The sequence below is a fragment of the Pituophis catenifer genome, unplaced genomic scaffold (genome assembly GCF_029215685.1).
Source record: "Pituophis catenifer annectens isolate HBS135680 unplaced genomic scaffold, rPitCat1.0.hap2 SCAF_13, whole genome shotgun sequence".
Taxonomy (NCBI): Eukaryota; Metazoa; Chordata; class Lepidosauria; order Squamata; family Colubridae; genus Pituophis; species Pituophis catenifer.
Window position 1 is genome coordinate 23,533,166 of NW_027256893.1, and position 19,495 is coordinate 23,552,660.

The following is a 19,495-nucleotide window of genomic DNA, read 5'->3' on the forward strand; positions in this document are numbered from 1 at the left end:
CTTCAGTGAAGAAGCATTCACCGCTTACCTTGATAATTGAACCTACTGTTAAATTGCTCATATTATTGCAGCATTTCTTTTAATATTTCACCTGAATCTAACTTCCTGGGTCTTGAGACCATTTATCCATGCCCTCTACGCTGGAATGACACATAATAAGTGCAATGAGCAGAATAGCAGATGTGAAATTCGAACTCCACCTGCATAGAATTGGGTTAGTGCCATCTAGTGGCTAAATTGTATGATAACATTATCCATGTACGACTCTTCTTGTTCTTAAGATATTTTAAACTGGGTTTTTTATCCCCCATCACAAATCAGAACTTTGTGGGAGGAGAGGGGAAAAACCCACATCAACACAACATTTGAAAAATCGTATTTGGGTTCAGTACATAAATTTGAAGACTCTGACTTTCCACCTCATAATTCCATATCATATGTTTGATTAAAGATTTTGTTTTCTTCAAATCTCTAGAAAAGGAGAACTATAGACTGCCCAAGACCAACTGGTTTCAAATATTTTGTATGCTTAACAAATAAGAACATTGGACTTTTCCTGTCACACGGGCTGAAAAAAGAAAAGGAACTTGAGAATTGCCAATTTCACCGATCAAGAATATTTCTGCTGGTACTCAGAGTACCGGAAATACAGTTTTTATATGATCCGAAGCAGGAACATTGCGAGAAAAGTTAAGCACCCTTGTAATTTTTTGCAGTGGTCACACTGCGTTTTGCAAGGATAGGGAAACCGTGAAGCTTCCGTGAGGCGTATTTCCTGAGTAACATACCAATGGGCATCTCAATGAATCAGTGGAACAACTTGCCTCCAGAAGTTGTGAATGCTCCAACACTGGAAGTTTTTAAGAAGAGATTGGATAACCGTTTTTCTGAAGTGGCGTAGGGTTTCCTGCCTAGGCAGGGGGTTGGACTAGAAGACCTCCAAGGTCCCTTCCAACTCTTGCTATTCTATCTATCAAAATAGGGTGTGATCTCTGCAACTAAAAAGACCCACATTCCCTAGTTAATGGTGTTCTACCACCATGGATGTTATCTGCAAGACTAATGAACCCTAATTAACATCTAATGGAGCTGATGCTAGCAATACAGGAAATGTCAGGACATAGTCCAAGGATAAAAGAAATACAGAGAGGCTTATCTATCCAAGGAGTCCTTTGTGCTCTGCTTATTCCTTTAAATCAATAGGGATAGATTGCACAATTAAATTATATCTCATGCAAAATAATAAAAACTTGGCATCGCTCCAGGCTGCCTTCACCAAACCTTTCTACATTGTAAGCTCCAATGAATGGCCATATCCCCTTGTCTTAAATAACCCAAATAACCTATTGTATCTTTGGATCAAATATATTTCTATCCACAATTCATTTCTCTTGGTGGAGAGGTGAGGTTGACGGTGGTGGCGGTGGTGGAGACATTCCTTTAAAAAGTTAAGGGATCAGAGAAGTTGGGCTGCAGGTGGGAGAGCCCTGAGTTCAACATGGCAGCCTGGAGATTGGTCTTCAGGTCATCGGTGAAAAGATCCTGGAAAGAATCTTAAGTTCCACGTAACGTGGATGGTTTGTGTCTGGCTTCTTCTTCTTTTTTTTCAAATGAATCTCTATGGGCCATCTTTCACTGTCTGCATTTTTCAAAATGTTTACTCAAGGATTGCCATAAACTGCATGCTATTGAACCAAGGATGCAATCCAAGTTGATTTGAACCAAGCCTTATCTGTATCATATAATCATGATCCAAGGCATACATTCATGGGAGAAGAGAAACAGAGAGAGAGAGAGAGAGAGAGAGAGAGCAATAAATACTAGGTCATTTATACCTTCCAACCTCCTGATAATGCTGGGAGAGAGTAAACGGAATAGGGGAGGTGGGGGGTGGGGTGGGGAGCTAGGTAATGATTTGTCATCCGGGCAGCTCGGAGTAGTAGTCAAACCTTCTGTGTTAGAAACCCTAGCTGTGATTGACAGCTGGGCTGCGGGGGCCTTGCCCGCCTGCGTTGACAAGAATTATGAGGATTTGTCAAAGCCTAATGGACATGGAAATGCCAGATTATGCCGAGTCCCTCGACTCCTCGTATACCATGCTAGAGTTCGAAAACCTGAGGGTGCTGCCCACAAACTCATCAGGTGAGGAGCTCCTTCTTTTTCTCTCTCCAATCGGACCCTGTTATCTTAGTTGTCCTCTCGGTGGACAAAGGAGACCGTGGGGTCGAAGGGTGGATAGTACCAGCTTTTTCCTGGTGAACTCTCCGAGGAACAGAAGAATTGGGCTGTGGGGAGATACCAGGGCCTAGGATTCGATGGCCGATCAAACTTCTTGAGAACTTTCCTGGATTGGCATGGGCAGAATATTTTGTTAAGCTCTTGCTTCGTTGGAGCTAGTAAGGCCAACTACTTAGCCACACGGATTAGGATTGTGTCTGAATGACCGCCTTCCTAAGGATGGTTGGTGGGTTTCAGAAATAAGGGAACGTCTTTCCTACAACGGGCCACTATGTTTGTCAAGAGCCTTTGGAAAACGAGATAGCACCCAGAGAGTTGAGCCACCTCATTTAGACAATGAAGTGCTTTTAGAAATAGAGCAGGAAATAAACAAATGTTCCTTCAGGGGGAAATAGATAATTTAGCAGTCTTGCCTCTGTGAAATTACTTTCTGTCTTTTTGCCACCACTGTCTTTTTCCTCTTGCTGGGGGGGATAAAAAGGCCATCTAGAATTCATTGTGGCTTAGCAAACGATGTGCGGTTTGTTTGTTTTTTTCACACCCTCAAACTACACAGAGAATTAGTACAATTTGGATTTGTGTCCGCTGTTCAAAAGTTCGTCTCGATACGTGTCGGTGTCTGTGCCTGATGGCATTATTTTTTGTTTTCGGGATTCTACAAAAATTATGCTAGAGGAAATAGGTGACTCTCTGGGCTGTTTAACAAATTGTTGTGATGGACACTTGCCTGTTTTGGAGACTGTAAGAAAGATTAAGGCATTAACGTGATTTTTTTTGTGTGTGATATTTTTTTTCTTCATCTGGATATATCTTGGTGTTCCTTTGAACTATACTGTTATTAACTCAGTGCAAAATCATACTTACTTACTTCTTTTAGTAAGAGGGTATGTACCTGTTGTTCTGAATCAATCAGAGAATCGTAAGGCTGGAAGAGACCTTGGAGGTCTTGTAGTCCAACCCCAGGAACCCAAAACAGGAAACCTTATATCATCCTGGACAAATGGTTCCCCAATCTTTTCTTGAAAAACTCCAGCGATGAGTCTGAGTCTTGCTAAAAAGCCAAAGAGAGCAACAAATATAGAAGTTCCTGGGTGGACGAAAATCCAGAGACTTAAAAAAGTGGGAAACCAATATTGGTTTTATGAGAATGGAGAGTGAAGCTGTAAGATTTCACAGTTGGTGGCTCACGATTTCGATACGCAACAGAAAACCAACTGATCATTTCCTAGTGGATGGGAAAGCTTTTATTTCATTTTTTTTTAACAGCAAAAATATGGAAAAGTTGAAAGTATTTCTTTAGCAGCGAAATGCCAATTCTGACTTCCGAGCAACGTTCTGGAGTTTTAGGAGGCAGAGGGTGTTTTCCAACAGGACCTTGTGAAGTCAGGGCTTAAGTTGAAAACCTAGGCCTACAGAATACAGGAAGTCCTCGAGTTATAACTATAGTTGAGTCCAAAATTTCTGTTGCTAAGTGAGACAAGTGAGTTTTGCCCCATTTTTACCACCTTTCTTGTCTCAGCTGATAAGGGAACCACTTCAGATGTTAAGTTACTAGCAAGGTTGTTAAGTGAATCTGGCTTCCCCATTGACTTTGCTTGTCAGAAGGTCACAAAAATGGATCACAGGACAATACAACTGTCGTAAATATGAGATAGCAGCCAAGCGTCAGAATTTTGATCACATGACCATGGGGATGCTGCAACGGTTGTAAGTGCGAAAACCGTCATAAATCACTGGTTCCAGTGCCTTTGTAACTTCAAGCGGTCACTAAACAACCTTTTGTAAGTCGAGGACTTCCTGCAATAAGACTCTTCAGAGGCAAGTTCCGGAGTTCTTTGACATCCAGGCCAGGCTTACTTACATTTTTTTTACCTCAAAGGTGCTTTTTCAGGAGGCAACTCAACTTCCTTTCTTTTTTTTTTTTCTTTGAAGACGTTTCGCTTCTCATCCAAGAAGCTTCTTCAGCTCTGACTGGATGATGGGGAAGCTGAAGAAGCTTCTTGGATGAGAAGCGAAATGTCTTCAAAGAAAAAAAAAAAACAGAAAGTCCGGTTGCCTCTTGAAAAAAAGCACCTTTGGGACAACCATGACCTGGAGGACTGAGAATCTCCATAGACACACTTTTTACAGGAATTTGACCCAACAATTTATTATTATTTTTGGTATTATATGTAGACATCCTGAGGCTGTGAATTTTATGCAAATCCATTTTCATAGACTGGTTTCAGATATCAATCATATCTTGGTGCCTATTAAATGGAAAACATAGATGGAATATGAACTGACAATCCATCTCCTGTCAGGTGTAGCTGAATTTAAATTTCTGCACAAAGCATAAAAGCTCCTTTCAGTTCGTTCAAGTATTCTATTTCGGTTGATGGATTGAATCTATATAGCTGCCCCTCTCATTCAGACGTGCACCCAGGAACTCATTCATTCTCTTTCTGCAACGAAATGCCTCTGAATTCGCTCGGTTTCCAAAAGACTAGCCTCTCGATGTACGGTAAAAGTTCACGCTGTGGACGCCACAGGTTAGATTTTCCTAAAGGTGAAGGCTGTTTCAAGCAGGCACCGTGGTATTTGCTTATGAGCTAATAAGTAAACCAGCTTGCTCAGGAACTAGCTGTTTTGAAATTAACCGTGTTTGCCTTAGGTAAGCACCCTCTTGAAAAATTCGTCAAAACAGCTTTAGAGAACTGAGCCAAAAGGGTCCCGTTCTGGACCGATTCCGTCAATGAAATCGAGGAGGTCTGTCCAAGAACTTTATATGACGCACTAGGGAAACCGACCTCGCAAAAAAGAATCAGAAGGAAGCCCGTTCGGTTAAGGAAGCCATTCCAACCACTTAGACAAAGGGATCCTGGGTGATTGAGTATCAAGAAAATGTCTTTTGCAAGCTTTTTTATTCTTTGTAATGATTGACGGTAGGAATGGACAGAATAAATTCTTAGAATAATGGACAAGAAAATCTTGGTGGCCCAAGAGGTCAAAATAAATGCTTATTGGCGCAAGAGAGGAAATGAATCCAGGGTGTTACAGGATGTGAGGATAATTATAAATTCACTTCTTACTCTACGGTAACTACACAACTCCCTTCTTTCTGAAATCTATCCTGTCTAATCATCAAAACCATAAATCATAGGTTCATTTTTTTTCCTGTTTTATGGAAAAACTCCATAAGGGGATCCAATTTATCACGTGTTATGGACCTGCATTCAGAAAATTCACGTTTATGCCATTCCACTTGTTTTCATTGTCAGGAAATTTCTCCTTAATTCTTGGTTGGTTCTCTCCTTGGTTAGTTGCCACCCATTGCTTCTTGTCCTGCCTTCAGATGCTTTGGAGAATAGCTTGACTCCCTCTTCTTTGTGGCAGCCCCTCAAATATTGAAACTCTGCTATCATGTCACCCCTAGTCCTTCTGTTCATTAAACTAAACATACCCAATTCCTGGAACCATTGTTTATATGTTTTAGCCTCCAGTCCCCTAATCATCCTTGTTGCTCTTCTCTGCACTCTTACTAGAGTTTCAATATCTTTTTAATAGTGTGGCGACCGAAACTGTATTCCAAGTGTGGCCTTACCAAGTAAAGTAAAGCATGAGGATCAACCCTTCTTAAAGTCATTAAGGCTGTGAAACGTTGCTCCAACAAAATCTCTTTTGGTAAAAAAAATTAAAAAAAATAGTGACGATAGATATATTCATAATGTATTCCTGAACATATTTATTTATTATCTATCTATCTATCATCTATCTATCTATCATATGGCACATTCACATCATACATCAGTAAAAGGAAAAATGGGGCTAAAATAAAACCCAGAATATAAAACCCAGAAGTCTTAGCAGGAAGATTACAAAGGTGTATCTAAGTTGCAAATATATTTTTTTATTTCGTTTGTCGCAGCCAGGAAATCAACAAAATCTCTATTATAGGCTCTGACACAGTGTCGCTATGTGTTTGTTTTTCTGTCCCCACAATCACAATTCAGTGACCGTACTTTGCTGCTAATCATAATGACTCATATAGAGGTAGCTAATAACCTGAGATATCTCTGAACATTGTTCCCGATATTCACAAGATAAAACCATGCCAGTTCTCCAAGTTTCTGGCTGAAAAAACAACAACAACCTATTCACACCCATCCATAGTTATGATCTTGTATAGCTAACATCTCTGGGGTGGGGGTGGGGAGGTACTTTATTAAAGGAAAAATCTACCATTCTGGTCTTACGCAACATCTGGGAACTTTTGTTGACAAAGGAAGCATTGGGAAAGATGTTAGCTTTAGCGTTCTAAGATATCTTCTCTCTTGCGGAAATCAAAAACTTCCTACTCTTAATCTTCAGGGATTGACCACCTTCAAGAATCAGTTCCGCTCCAAGACTTCACCTGTCATCTTTCTTAGGCCTCCCCTGATTCTTGGAATCCCCTTTTGGCAGGTGAAGTCCACATACTTTGACTTCTCCAAGAGACAGCTAATAGCTCTGGTTGCGTTTCATAGTTCCTTTTTATAGAGAGAGAATAGAATAACTGCATTGGAAGGGACCTTGGAGGTCTTCTAATCCAACCCCCATCTTAGGCAGGAGACCCTATACCATTCCAGACAAATAGTTGTCCAATCATTCTTAAAAATTTCCATTGTTGGAGCATTCACAACTTCTGAAGGCAAGTTGTTCCACTGATTCATTGTTCTCACTGACAGGAAGTTTCTCCTTAGTTTTAGGTTGGTTCTCTCCTTGGTTGGTTTCCACCCATTGCTTCTTGTCATGCCTTTGGATGCTTTGGAGAATAGCTTGACTCCCTCTTCTTTGGGGCAGCCCTTCAGATAATGGAACACTGCTATCATGACAGCCTAAGTATTTCTTTTCATTAAATTAATTGTACGCAATTCCTGCAACCGTTTTTCATATGTTTTAGCCTCCAGTCCCCTAATCCTCTTTATTGCTCTTCTCGACACTCTTTCCAGAATCTCAACATCTTTTTTATAATATGGTGATCAAAACTGGAGGCAATATTCCAAGTGTGGCCTTACCAAGGCATTATACAGTGGTATTAACACTTTATGCTAAAAGCCGTTCTATTTCAGTGGCTTTTCAACTTTGTGCCGATGCTTCCGGTGATTTTTCTGCTGCTGCCAACATTTTTTTTTCTCTATTCTCTTCTCCTTGACTTGCAACCGTTGACTTAGTGGCCATTCAAAGTTACAACGGCATGGAAAAAAGTGACTTACGACTGTTTTTCACACTCATGACCATTGCAGCATCCGCTGGTCATGTGATAAAAATTCAGGCGCTTGGCAACTGGCATGTAATTATGATGGTTGCAGTGTCCCGGTGTGTGTGTGTGTGTGTGTGTGTGTGTGTGTGTCACATGATCCCATTTTGTGACATTCTGACAAGGAAAGACAACAAGGAAGCCAGATCCACTTAACAACCATGTTACTAAGTTAACATCTGCAGTGATTCACTTAACAACCGTGTCAAGAATGTCATAAAACGGGACAAAATTCACTTAACAATTGTCCTGCTCAGCAATAGAAATGTTGGGCTCATTTGTGGTTGTAAGTGAAGGACTGCCTGTATTGGATCGGGCTGAAATCCTAGTTGCTATCTTTATCGGTTCAGTATTGTTCTTAACAATGGCAATCGGCCATCTTGAAATTTTGATAATTTCAAAATGACAGCCTTTTCCTTTTCGTAGAGGCCCTTGTCTCGGAGACAAGCAACAATGGCTTACTTGCAAATGGGATCAACTCGTTGTGCTCCATCTGTGGGGACCGTGCAACTGGGAAGCATTACGGCGCTTCCAGCTGCGATGGCTGCAAAGGGTTCTTCAGAAGGAGCGTCCGGAAGAATCACATGTATTCGTGCAGGTATAAAAGATGCTGCCATTTTTTTCAGGGAAGGCTAGGAAATTCCCATTTCCTTATAGGTGTTTCTCAACCTTGGCAGTTTGAAGATGGAAGCCTTCAACTTCCAGAATTCTGGGAGTTGAAGTCTGTACATCTTAATGTTCTCACCTGTGGGTTGTGTATGAAGGGGGAGTCCACACATCTTCAAGCATGCTGCCTGGGGAATTCTGGGAGTTGAAGTCCACACATTTTTCAAGTTCACATGTGTGGGTTGTGTATGAAGGTGGAGTCCACACGTCTTCAAGTATATTAGCTGGGGAATTCTGGGAGTTGAAGTCCACATATCTTCAAGTCCACACGTGTGGGTTGTGTTTGAAGGTGGAGTCCACACATCACTGGAGGCTTTTAACAGTAACAGTAACAGAGTTGAAAGGGGCCTTGGAAGTCATCTAGTCCAACCCCCTGCTCACACAGGAGGCCTGTACTAGGGATTTGAACCGCCAACCTTTCTGATTGACAAGTTCAGTGTCTTAGTCACTGAGCCACCTAGTCAGGCTATCCTAGTCAGGCTAATCCACACATGTGGGTTGTGTTTGAAGGTGGACAACAATGGAAAGTCCAGGAAAGTCCACACGTCTTCAAGTATATTAGCTGGGGAATTCTGGGAGTTGAAGTCCATAGATCTCCAAGTGACCAAGTTTGAGAAACACCGTCTTAGACACAACCAATGGCAGTCCTGGGAAACATCTTCATTTCCCCAGCCATAAACTTTGTCCTTAGCTATTTCTTGGAAGAGGTAATGATTTACAAAGCAATAAATGAAGAAGCCCTCTCCATAATATAATTTTCTCATATTTTTAAAGAGATTTCTGGGGAAAAACACAGGAAAAATGCTATGTCCTTTGCTAAAACAGCCCTAAAAAAATTATGAACGCAGGTTGGGAAATAATAAATAAGTTTGGAAGAGCTTTATAGCTCCCGCTGCCTTAAGAAAGTTCAAAACATTCTTAAAGGTTCATCTCATCCTGGGCACCTTTTTTTTTGAACAATTACCATCTGGCAGATGGTACAGGATAATAAAAACAAGGACAAATAGTCTGAAAAACAGCTTCTATCCCAGGGCAGTAACCATATTGAATTCTACAGTATAGTGCAATATCGGGTTTTCAATTTCAATTATATAGAATGAGAAGGATGTGTGTTTGTCTTTTTATTTTTATAGTTATAATGTACACTGAAGATGGCGTTTAATTTCATTGTACGATGTGCAATGACAATAAAGTAAACTAAACTAATCTGTTTGTTTTCCTTGGAATTAACCTCTTTCCCATTCCAGGTTCAGTCGACAGTGTGTGATTGACAAAGACAAGAGAAATCAGTGTCGATATTGCCGCCTGAAAAAATGTTTCCGAGCAGGAATGAAGAAGGAAGGTAATTTCCTCCATTTCTGTCCTCCGTTTGTGAGTGTGATACAGTCCATGTTGTGTTGCTGGCTGTGTGATCTCTAGCCTCTGGATGAGACAGTGAGTCAGAGTAAGTTCCACGTAAGCAAATCTCTGCTAGTATCTTTTATGAGTCACAGATCAGCAAGGAAAGATTGCCTTTCTCCAAAAGTTTAAATGACTCAGATTAGCCCAGATTAATCTTGCTCCCTGAATTATAATCGATGGGGCAGGAAAAAAAATCTGAGATTCTAATAAATCTTTCTCCTCCCTTCAAAGACCTGATACGTCAATCTCCCTAAATTTGTCTATCTACCTATCTACCTATCTACCTATCTACCTATCTACCTATCCATCTATCTACCTATCCATCTATCCATCTATCTATCTATCTATCTATCTATCTATCTATCTATCTATCTATCTATCATCAACTGAACTGTCAATCACTGACCGCAGGCGGCCAATTCTTCATTGTCTCTTTATTTCTCCCCATAAGCTGTACAGAATGAACGGGACAGGATCAGCATCCGGAGAAGCAGTTATGAAGACAATGGGGCATTGTCCATCACCATCCTAACCCAAGCAGAAGCAATGGCACAGCAGGTAAGGGAGATGGATGGATGGATGGATAGGTACATACATACATACATACATACGGTAGATACATACGGTAGATAGATGATAAATAGATGATAGATAGAAATAGAAAGACTGAGAGACAAAGGAGAGATGATAGATGATAGATAGATAGATAGATAGAGACTGAGAGGTAGGTAGGTAGGTAGGTAGGTAGGTAGGTAGATAGATAGATAGATAGATAGATAGATAGATAGATAGATAGATAGATAGACAGATAGATAGAGACTGAGAGGTAGGTGGGTAGGTAGGTAGGTAGGTAGGTAGGTAGATAGATAGATAGATAGATAGATAGATAGATAGATAGATAGAAATAGAAAGTAAGAGAGACGGAGGAGGGATGATAGATAGATAGATAGATAGATAGATAGATAGATAGATAGATAGATAGATAGATGTAGGTAGGTAGGTAGGTAGGTAGGTAGGTAGGTAGATAGATAGATAGATAGATAGATAGATAGATAGATAGATAGATAGAAATAGAAAGTAAGAGAGACGGAGGAGGGATGATAGATAGATAGATAGATAGATAGATAGATAGATAGATAGATAGATAGATAGATAGATAGATAGATAGAAAGAAATAGAAAGAGAGAGACGGAGGAGGGATGATAGATAGGTAGGTAGCTAGATAGAAAGAAATAGAGAGGTAGGTAGGTAGGTAGAAATAGAAAGTGAGAGACAAAGAGAGAGATGAGAGATAGATGATAGATAGACAGACAGACAGACACTTTCCCCAGACCTTCTTGCAGTAACTTAACTGTGAATTTATTTTGGTACCCCCGTTATTTCTGATAGATAACTTTGCACTAAACTCCCCAAGAGGGTTTTTTACCCATGCGGAATTCGTTTTGGTCTATCTCAACTCTACAAATGATCTGTTTGAAGTGGGGGTGCGTTCTTATCTTTAACTGGGAGTGTTAATGAAACACTTGTGATATATTGCCACCTGCTGGAGCAATGGAACTTATTGAATTTGAACATATTATGCCCAAATAAACTGAATGGAATAGGGAAGGGGCAAAAATGTATTGTAACAGTAACAGAGTTGGAAGGGGCCCTGGAGGTCATCTAGTCCAACCCCCTGCTCACGCAAGAGACCTGTACTAGGGATTCGAACCGCCGAACTGCCAACCTTTCTGACCGATAAGCTCAGTGTCTTAGCCACTGCTTTGATGTTTTTGGTTTTATTGTTGTTGTTCATTTTTGAAAACATGCCCATTGCATGCACACATGCTTTCATTTGTAAATTTAATTATCCCGTTTAATCTAAGGCTTCTTTAAAAAATACATTAAAATGGACATGTATGCTGAAGACTATTTCTCCAGACGTAGGCGTCACTGCTGTTTTGAGTAATGCACATTTTACAATCTAATTTCTTCAATATAATGCATGCCTGTCCTTTATTTCTTTTTTCCTTCCTTTCTTTCCTTCCTTCCTTCCTTCCTTCCTTCCTTCCTTCCTTCCTTCCTTCCTTCCTTCCTTCCTTCCTTCCTTCCTTCCTTCCCTCCCTCCCTCCCTCTCTCTCTCTCTCTCTCTTTTTTTCTTTCTCATGTTTAGACAGACTTTTTCTTAAAACTTCTAAAAAACTGGCAATTTGCACTGCAAAAATCTGGATTTGCAAGGATAATGCTCTCACTTCATTTATTCGTTCATCAATACAAACTTAGACGTTTGCACACAATTGGAAAGTAAACGAATTCCTCTCCTTTCTCTGTTATAGAAAAAGGAGGGGAGGGAAGAACCGAAGGAGGGGAAAGAGGGGGCTTTAGTGCCTTGAAGGGAAATCTGAATTACCTGGTCTCTCACTTTGCAGTATTCAGCTCTCCGTCCTGTGCACAGCGCAGAGATTGCCATGAAGAAAATCGCCACGATCAACGATGTGTGTGAGTCGATGAAGCAACAACTTCTGGTTCTCGTGGAGTGGGCAAAATGCATCCCCGTGTTCTGTGAGCTTCCTCTGGATGACCAGGTGAGCAAGGAATCGTATTTTGCCCAGTTTTACACTCTTAAATTGCACAAGGACGGTGGGCGACTTTACTAACTCGCACATTGAAAAGTTTGCTTCTTTAGAGCGGTTTGGAAGACACAAGTAAGCAATAACATCTTCTCCCTCTTGCAATTTGCAGGTTGCCTTACTAAGAGCTCATGCAGGGGAGCACCTCTTGCTGGGAGTTGCAAAGCGCTCCATTCCATACACAAATTTTCTCTTATTAGGTAAAAAGAATTTTTCTCTGCTTAGGTATATTTTAAAAAAAAGCTTTCATCATCCAGCTCCCATGAAGCTTCTCAGTCTCTTGACCATTGCAAGGGGGTCCCTCTGGAGTTTTGATAATGAATCAGGGTGTCAGGGTTCCAAGTAATACACCCATAGCAAACAGAACTCCAAGCCAGGTAGATTCCTCAAAGAATAGTTTTATTGGATATATCATATTGACACAGGCTGGTGAAAACTGACTCTGAATGTTCCTGCGGTTTTCACCTAATTAAAAGTAGAAGTTTTTTCCCTTTCCCAAACTATGAGTCACATGGTCTAATCAAGGTGCCATCCGGTTGCCTGGCAACTTCACTCCTCCTCTCTCCGGCCACCTGTGGGAATGTCCTTGGTTCCCAGGAGAAAGTATTTTGTTTTGGCTACAAAACCCCAGCTATCTCTATTCCCCCCTCCCTATCCCTCAGCTCCAGTGTGGCAACACTGAGGCCTCAAAATGGCCTCAGTCAGGTCAGATTCAGGGTTGACACAGGGGTGTTGTCTGCAGCTGACAAGTGGAGCATGTCCTCCTCACCAACTCCTTTAGATAGTCTTCATTACCAGGTTGAAGTAAGCTTGATGAGACCTTGTGTGGAAAAGGTCCCTGTTCTGCCTGGTCAGAAGCAATTTCACTTGGTCATCTGGAAGTTCTTGCATTGTGATTCAGAACAGTGTTTCTCAACTTTAGCACCTTTAAGATGTGTGGACTTCAACTCTCATAGCTGGCTGGGGAATTCTGGGAGTTGAACTCCACCTGTCTTAAAATTGAAATCCGAGCGTTGGGAGTCCACACATCTTGAAGTCCACGTATCTTGAAGTTGCTAAGGCTGACAACCCCTGATTTAGAGTGAAGTAAAACCCTACTTTCCCCCATATTATCGTGCATCTTTTCATAAAACTGGGACTCCTGTCACTATTTCAGTCACCTCCACCCATCATCTAGATCTTTTTAGGACCACCCCAGTTGAAACCTACTGCAAGAATGAGCCGAGGTGGCGCAGTGGTTAGAGTGCAGTACTGCAGCTACTTCAGCTGACTACTAGTTCAGCAGATCAGTAGATCAAATCTCACCGGCTCAAGGTTGACTCAGCCTTCCATCCTTCCGAAGTGGGTAAAATGAGGACCCAGATTGTTGGGGGCAATACGCTATTTAGTATACTGTCGATTGTTGTAAGCCCCCCAGAGTCCTCGGAGAGTGGGCGGCATAAAAATATGATTAATAAATAAATAATAAATTAATAAATAAACTGATCCTTCTCAAATCTTCAAGGGCATTAGATTGTGTTTATGGACCACCCTCAGCCAGGGGTTGATTATGGCTCAAGGAACCTTAATCCAAGTGGCTTCCTTCGCATAAGGCGCTATGCTCCAAGCAATCCACATATTGTCCTTGTGTTATGGGTGAACCATAAAGAGGGAGGGAGGGAGGGAGGGAGGGAGGGGAGATTAAACTGCCACAAGGATTGATGGAATGCTTCTGTTTCTTAACACTTAGAAAAAAATCGGTGTAAATATGTATGTCTCTATATTAGCTGGAGTCATGTATCACCCTCATGTGCCTCACAACATTCCTTCCTCTTCTATAGGCAATGACTTCATCATCCCCATGCAATGTCCAGAACTTGAAATTGCCCGAGTGGCAATCAGGATTCTGGACGAGCTGGTGAAGCCCTTACGGGAAATTCAGATCGACGAGAATGAATATGCCTGTCTTAAAGCCATAGTCTTTTTTGATCCAGGTATTATTTTATTCTTCACATCATCCAGTTTGATAGAAAAAAAAAAAACCCTTTGGTTACAAGATGATGATAGGAATTGACAGGACAATGTCTATGGAGATTCATGGTTGTCCCAAAGGTGTTTTTTCAAGAGACAACTGGATTTTCTTTTTCCTTGAAGATGTTTCGCTTCTCATCCGAGAACCTTCTTCGGTTCAGTTCTTCAAAACTGAAGAAGCTTCTTGGATGAGAAGCAAAGTGTCTTCAAGGAAAAACAAAGAAAAGTCCAGTTGCCTCTTGAAAAAGCACCTTTGGGACGATTGATAGGACAAGCTTCCAATGGGTATCTTGGCTTCTTTTAGCTTTCCTGGACCTTCCACTATTGTCTTAAAACCTACCTCCGTCCTGAACCAAAGCTAATTTTCTATTGTTTTTGCTTCACCTGATCATTTCGTTTCTCGGTCATGCTCCCACCGTAAGCATGACTGACAACATTTGCTCACCTTCATTTCCATCTGCCTTATTTCTCTCCTTTCTCCTTGTCCCAGATTGCAAAGGGCTGAGCGACTCAGGGAAAGTCAAGAACATGCGTTTCCAAGTCCAGGTGAACCTGGAGGATTACATCAACGACCGGCAATATGATTCCCGGGGAAGGTTCAGCGACATCCTCCTACTGCTCCCTCCGCTGCAGAGCATCACTTGGCAGATGATAGAGCAAGTTCAGTTCATCAAACTCTTCGGCATGGCCAGGATTGACAGCTTGTTGCAAGAAATGCTCCTTGGAGGTACAACATGGGTGGTGATGTGAAGGGGCCTGGACTAGATGTGAAGGGACCTGGATTAGGAGCAAGGAGACCCAAGTTCTGCTCCTCCTTCAGGAAGGAACCTCTGAGGAACCTCTAGGTTGTCCCTCTCGTACAGCCCAACCTACCCCAAAAGGTGGTGGTTGTGGAGAAAACACAACCATGGATGCTCCATCAGTGGTGGGTTCCAACCGGTGTTACCACCGGTTCTCTTCACTCACACGCTTTGTGCGCGATCGCCACGCCAAACTTGTGCTCTGCGAAAGCGCGTTAGGTTTCTGCCCAGCTGAGGTGCGGCAATCCACTCTGCCGCGCCTATCAGCTGGGCTAAAAAACAAGAAATAAAGGTAGGAATAAAGCAGGGGCAGGTAGGAGGGCCCAGCTCCTAGTCAAAGAGAACCGGTTCACATTGTCACCACTACCGGCTCAGCCGAACCGGGCCGAACCGGGAGCAACCCACCACTGTGCTCCATCTACCATCTCAACCTGCTGAAAGAAAAGTGGGATAACAAAACTGGGAGACAGAGAAAGTAGCTTTGGGGTTAGGTCTACACAATATCTTTACCCAGCAGTTCCTTTCACCTATCTTTGCTCGGCTTGGCAAGTTTTAACCTTGTTAAAAATACTCCCAAAGGCATTCCGATGGATCTTGGAATCGGGGAAAAAAAAAAAAAAAAAAAAGAGCCAGAACAAAGTTGAATTGGTGATTATGGGAAAAAAAGGTTTGTTAATATGGCTTCCTTACACAGTAAGAAAATTCTTTAAATCCCAAAATAATTATATAGGAGCAAGAGAGTCCAAATTGCCCCCCAATCCATTGCTTTTGTGGAAGGCTTGGGGGGGGGATTCATTCTAGAACTGTTTTTGTTTGAAGGGATGATGAACCTAGATGGCCATATAACAGAGGTCTCCAAGCTTGGCAATTTTAAGACTTGTGAACTTCTTGAATTCCTCAGACAGCTGTGCTAGCTGAGGAATTCTGGGAGTTGAAGTCCACAAGTCTTAAAAGTTGTCAAGCTTGGACACCCCCTGCCCTATAACACAAACAAACGAAACTGTGTGGGGCAGACTCCATTTCTATTAAATTTCTTTAAGAAAACTACCAACGTGTTAAATGGCTTGGAATTCAACAAAGACTGAACGTAGTTCTTTCTCTGCCCCGTGAGACTTATTAGAGAACGGAAAATGGCTGGGGGTCAGAATTTGGGGGTGCTGTCATCTGTTGAAAACTAAAAGGCAATGCCAGGAGGATTCAATGTTCTTTGCTTCTACTGTAGTTTGACTTCTGTGAAGATTCTTCAAGGGGAACAGACTCCAAGATAGACCATTTTCTTTCATGTCACTTGACATAGTTTGAAAGGCAGAGGAATGTGGACATCCAGAATTAAAATCAGACTGCTATCTGGGGGTTTGTTCATTGAATATGATTGGACTGAGATGGCTTTCTTTTTGTGCAGGAACAAGCATGGATATGCCCCAATACCAGCCAGGCCCTTCCAGCCATAATATGGAGCATCTTCCAAGTCACATCGTGCTGCCTAGCACAATTGGCTCAGTCATTCACACCATTTCAGTCTGTAGGTACCCAGTTTCTCAATGCTTCAACTAGAAAATTGTAGTTGAACCTTGACCATTGACCCAAAGGATACAAATGTTTGGAATGACCAGAATGGGTGGGTGATACTGATTGGATGAAAGGGTGGTGATGAAGTAGACTGGCAGGAAGACAGTAGATAAGGAGTGGATCCACTGAGGAATGGGATTTACAAAACATATCATGAAGGACTTTTTCAAGGTCCAAAACAGACTGGTCAGGAAGGCAAATCATGGCTGCGTATGCTCACATACATGAGAAGTAATTTTCATGTTCATCTTTTCTTCTACAGCTTCACCAGAAACTTCGCTCCCTTCTCCTTCCACCAGCACAGGAAGTGAAGATTACAAATTGGGTCACACCCCTGGATCTGAAATCCCAACAACCCTTTTGCCCCAGGTGGTCATCCCCAAACAAGAGATCCTCTAGGAAATCCACTCTTATTTTTTTAGTTGCCCCTTTTTGAATTCAACAAGCTTTGCTCCCATGACAGCAGCCAACATTGCTAGGTGTCTCACCCAACAAAATCACCTTGCGTGTCACTTGAGTCCTTCCCAAGAAAACATCCCACGACTGTTATTAGCATAACAGGTGTTAACTATCATATAAAACATTGGCAGTTAAGTGGTTTATTTTCTGTTACACTCCCATCTATTGTGGTGTTGTGGAAACACAGGACTGGTTTGGGTGGAAGAACAAATGGAGATTAGCTCCATGCAGATCTTAGAACCAGTTTGATAGCCATAGTCCAATAATAGTTCTAGTTGAGAGATATACAGTACATATTATTGACATACCCCTAGGATTTAATCTAAATTTTTGAAATTCCTCTTACCATTTGTAAAAAATGTTGGAACAAAATAAATTGTACTTAAAATAAAAGTCTTCAAGCAATATATCCAATATACCATTTCAGACAGGTTTTCTTAAACACCTCCAGTGATGAAGTACCTACAACTTCTGGAGGCAAGTTGTTCCACTGATTAATTGTTCTCACTGTTAGGAAGTTTCTCAATTCCAGGTTGCCTCTCTCCTTGATTAGTTTCCATCTACTGTTTCTTTTCCTGCCCTCACTTGCTTTGGAAAAATAAGCTGACACCCCCCCCCCCCGGTTCTTTGTGGCAGCCCCTCAAATATTAGAACACTGCTACCATGTCATCCATAAGTCAACCCATATTCTCTCTCCTGGTGGGCTCCATCAATGATTTTGTGGTCAGAGACAGACATGGTATGAACCTGGGGACTTTGTGCTCTCTTCCCTTGGAGCAATGTCTCCACACCCATAGAGTAAATCAAATCTGCCATTTGCCTGGTGCTAGTCAACAAAGCTCCAATCAGTTAACTTTATTCCACATTTTTATATAAAAAAAATTACAACAGAACAAGGATCTGAAAACCAAGGAACTTCGTTTCCATCCATTCCACACACATATTTGCTAAATCAGAAGACATAATCAGATGTTTAAACATGATCTGCTGAGTTTCAGAAGGACAGTCCCACCAGAGGCGGCCTATATATGAGTGAGGTCCTTAAAGGTCGATATACCTAATTCTCAAACGGTAGAACTGAAACCACAACGGATCTTGAACTGGCTCCTTTTTTCACCTTTCTATCTTGTGTTGCATTTTCTTCCATGGGCGGTTTCCTCCAGGATTAACTTCAAAGTAAGACTGAACTGCCTACATTGTGTTTATATGACCAAGAAGAGTTTGCTAAGATGTACCAAGCGCTCCGTGGCTGGATTCTGTAAATGCTAAATATTTTACCCCTAACTAAGGCCCCGGTCACTTGCAACGGGCAATATTTCTTCTGCACGGCAGATGTTAAAAATGGCAGGCAGTACCAACCGATATCAGGGAAAATATTCATGGATATCTTTATAGGCTTATTAGCCTGACATGCCTTCTTAAGAATGGAGGATTGGCATCCTCCTTAACACCATGGTAGACATACTGGTAGACCAAGTTCTCTCAGAAAGGAGAAGAACCACTAGATTTGGCTTGCGAAAGAAGAAACACCTACATCGTCTATAAAAACATACCGAAGGACACACCTGAGGTTTTGCCTCTCTTCTTCCTCACCTGAGTTCCATCAATTCTGTAATATTTTTAAATGCTGACATGCCCCAGGAAGGATGTTAGGAGAGGCTCTTACAATAACAGCACTCTCTTTGGACATCTCTTATAAACATGCAACCCAACTCACAAAAAAAGGTAAGGCACTATACAACAAGCAGCGAGGTGAGCCAAAGGTTGGTCTTGCCAAAATCCACGGGCAAATGAGAAGACTGGGTTTCAGGCGAGGGTCATCCACAAGAACAGAGATCCAATACGAGTGATAGGAGCCAATGCCAGCTACCTTCATCGGAAGAGTCACACTCTACGGCCTTCAACTCAAGACGACAACGTGGGTCTAAGCCCGTTACACTTACCTCTGTCTAAATGCTAAGGTAAAAAGGGGTTCCTACAGAACTTTACTCTGCTACTTGTTGCTGACTCTATAGGGGGGATGTTCTCATCTCCGTTTCAAGGCCATTGAGCCAGCGTTGTCCGAAGACATTTCCACAGTCATGTGGCCAACATGACATCATGGAGCTCTGTTCCCTTCCCACCGAAGTGGTACCTATTTATTTACTCGCATTCGCATGCTTTCAAACTCCTAGGTTGGCAGGAGCTGGAGCGAGCTCACGTCATCATGTGGCACTCGGGTCTCGAGCCTGGGCTGCCAACTTTCCAGCTCACTAGCCCAGCGTCTTCGACCACTGAGCCACCATGCTGCCCCCCAGATTTATTTTATTTATTTATTTTATTTAAATTTGTATACTGCCCTTCTCCTGGTGGACTCAGGGCGGTGCACAGCCAAGTAAAAAACATCCAATACAAAATTTAAAAATTTAAAAGAATTATACCCTTTGGCCGAAAATTAAGAACCTTACGAGTAAAACCCATTACAC

General features: G+C 41.8%; 1 protein-coding gene across 1 annotated transcript; it reads left to right on the plus strand.

Moving 5' to 3' along the window:
* Positions 1–1,972: 1,972 nt before the first annotated feature.
* LOC139323533 (hepatocyte nuclear factor 4-beta-like) lies at positions 1,973–17,431 on the plus strand. Its single transcript, XM_070952928.1, has 10 exons — positions 1,973–2,142; positions 7,943–8,114; positions 9,430–9,524; positions 10,035–10,141; positions 11,992–12,147; positions 12,305–12,392; positions 14,013–14,165; positions 14,693–14,929; positions 16,405–16,524; positions 16,834–17,431. Exons 1-10 carry the CDS (start codon positions 2,025–2,027, stop codon positions 16,968–16,970), a joined length of 1,383 nt encoding a protein of 460 aa, XP_070809029.1. The 5' UTR covers positions 1,973–2,024; the 3' UTR covers positions 16,971–17,431.
* The last annotated feature ends 2,064 nt before the right edge of the window (positions 17,432–19,495 follow it).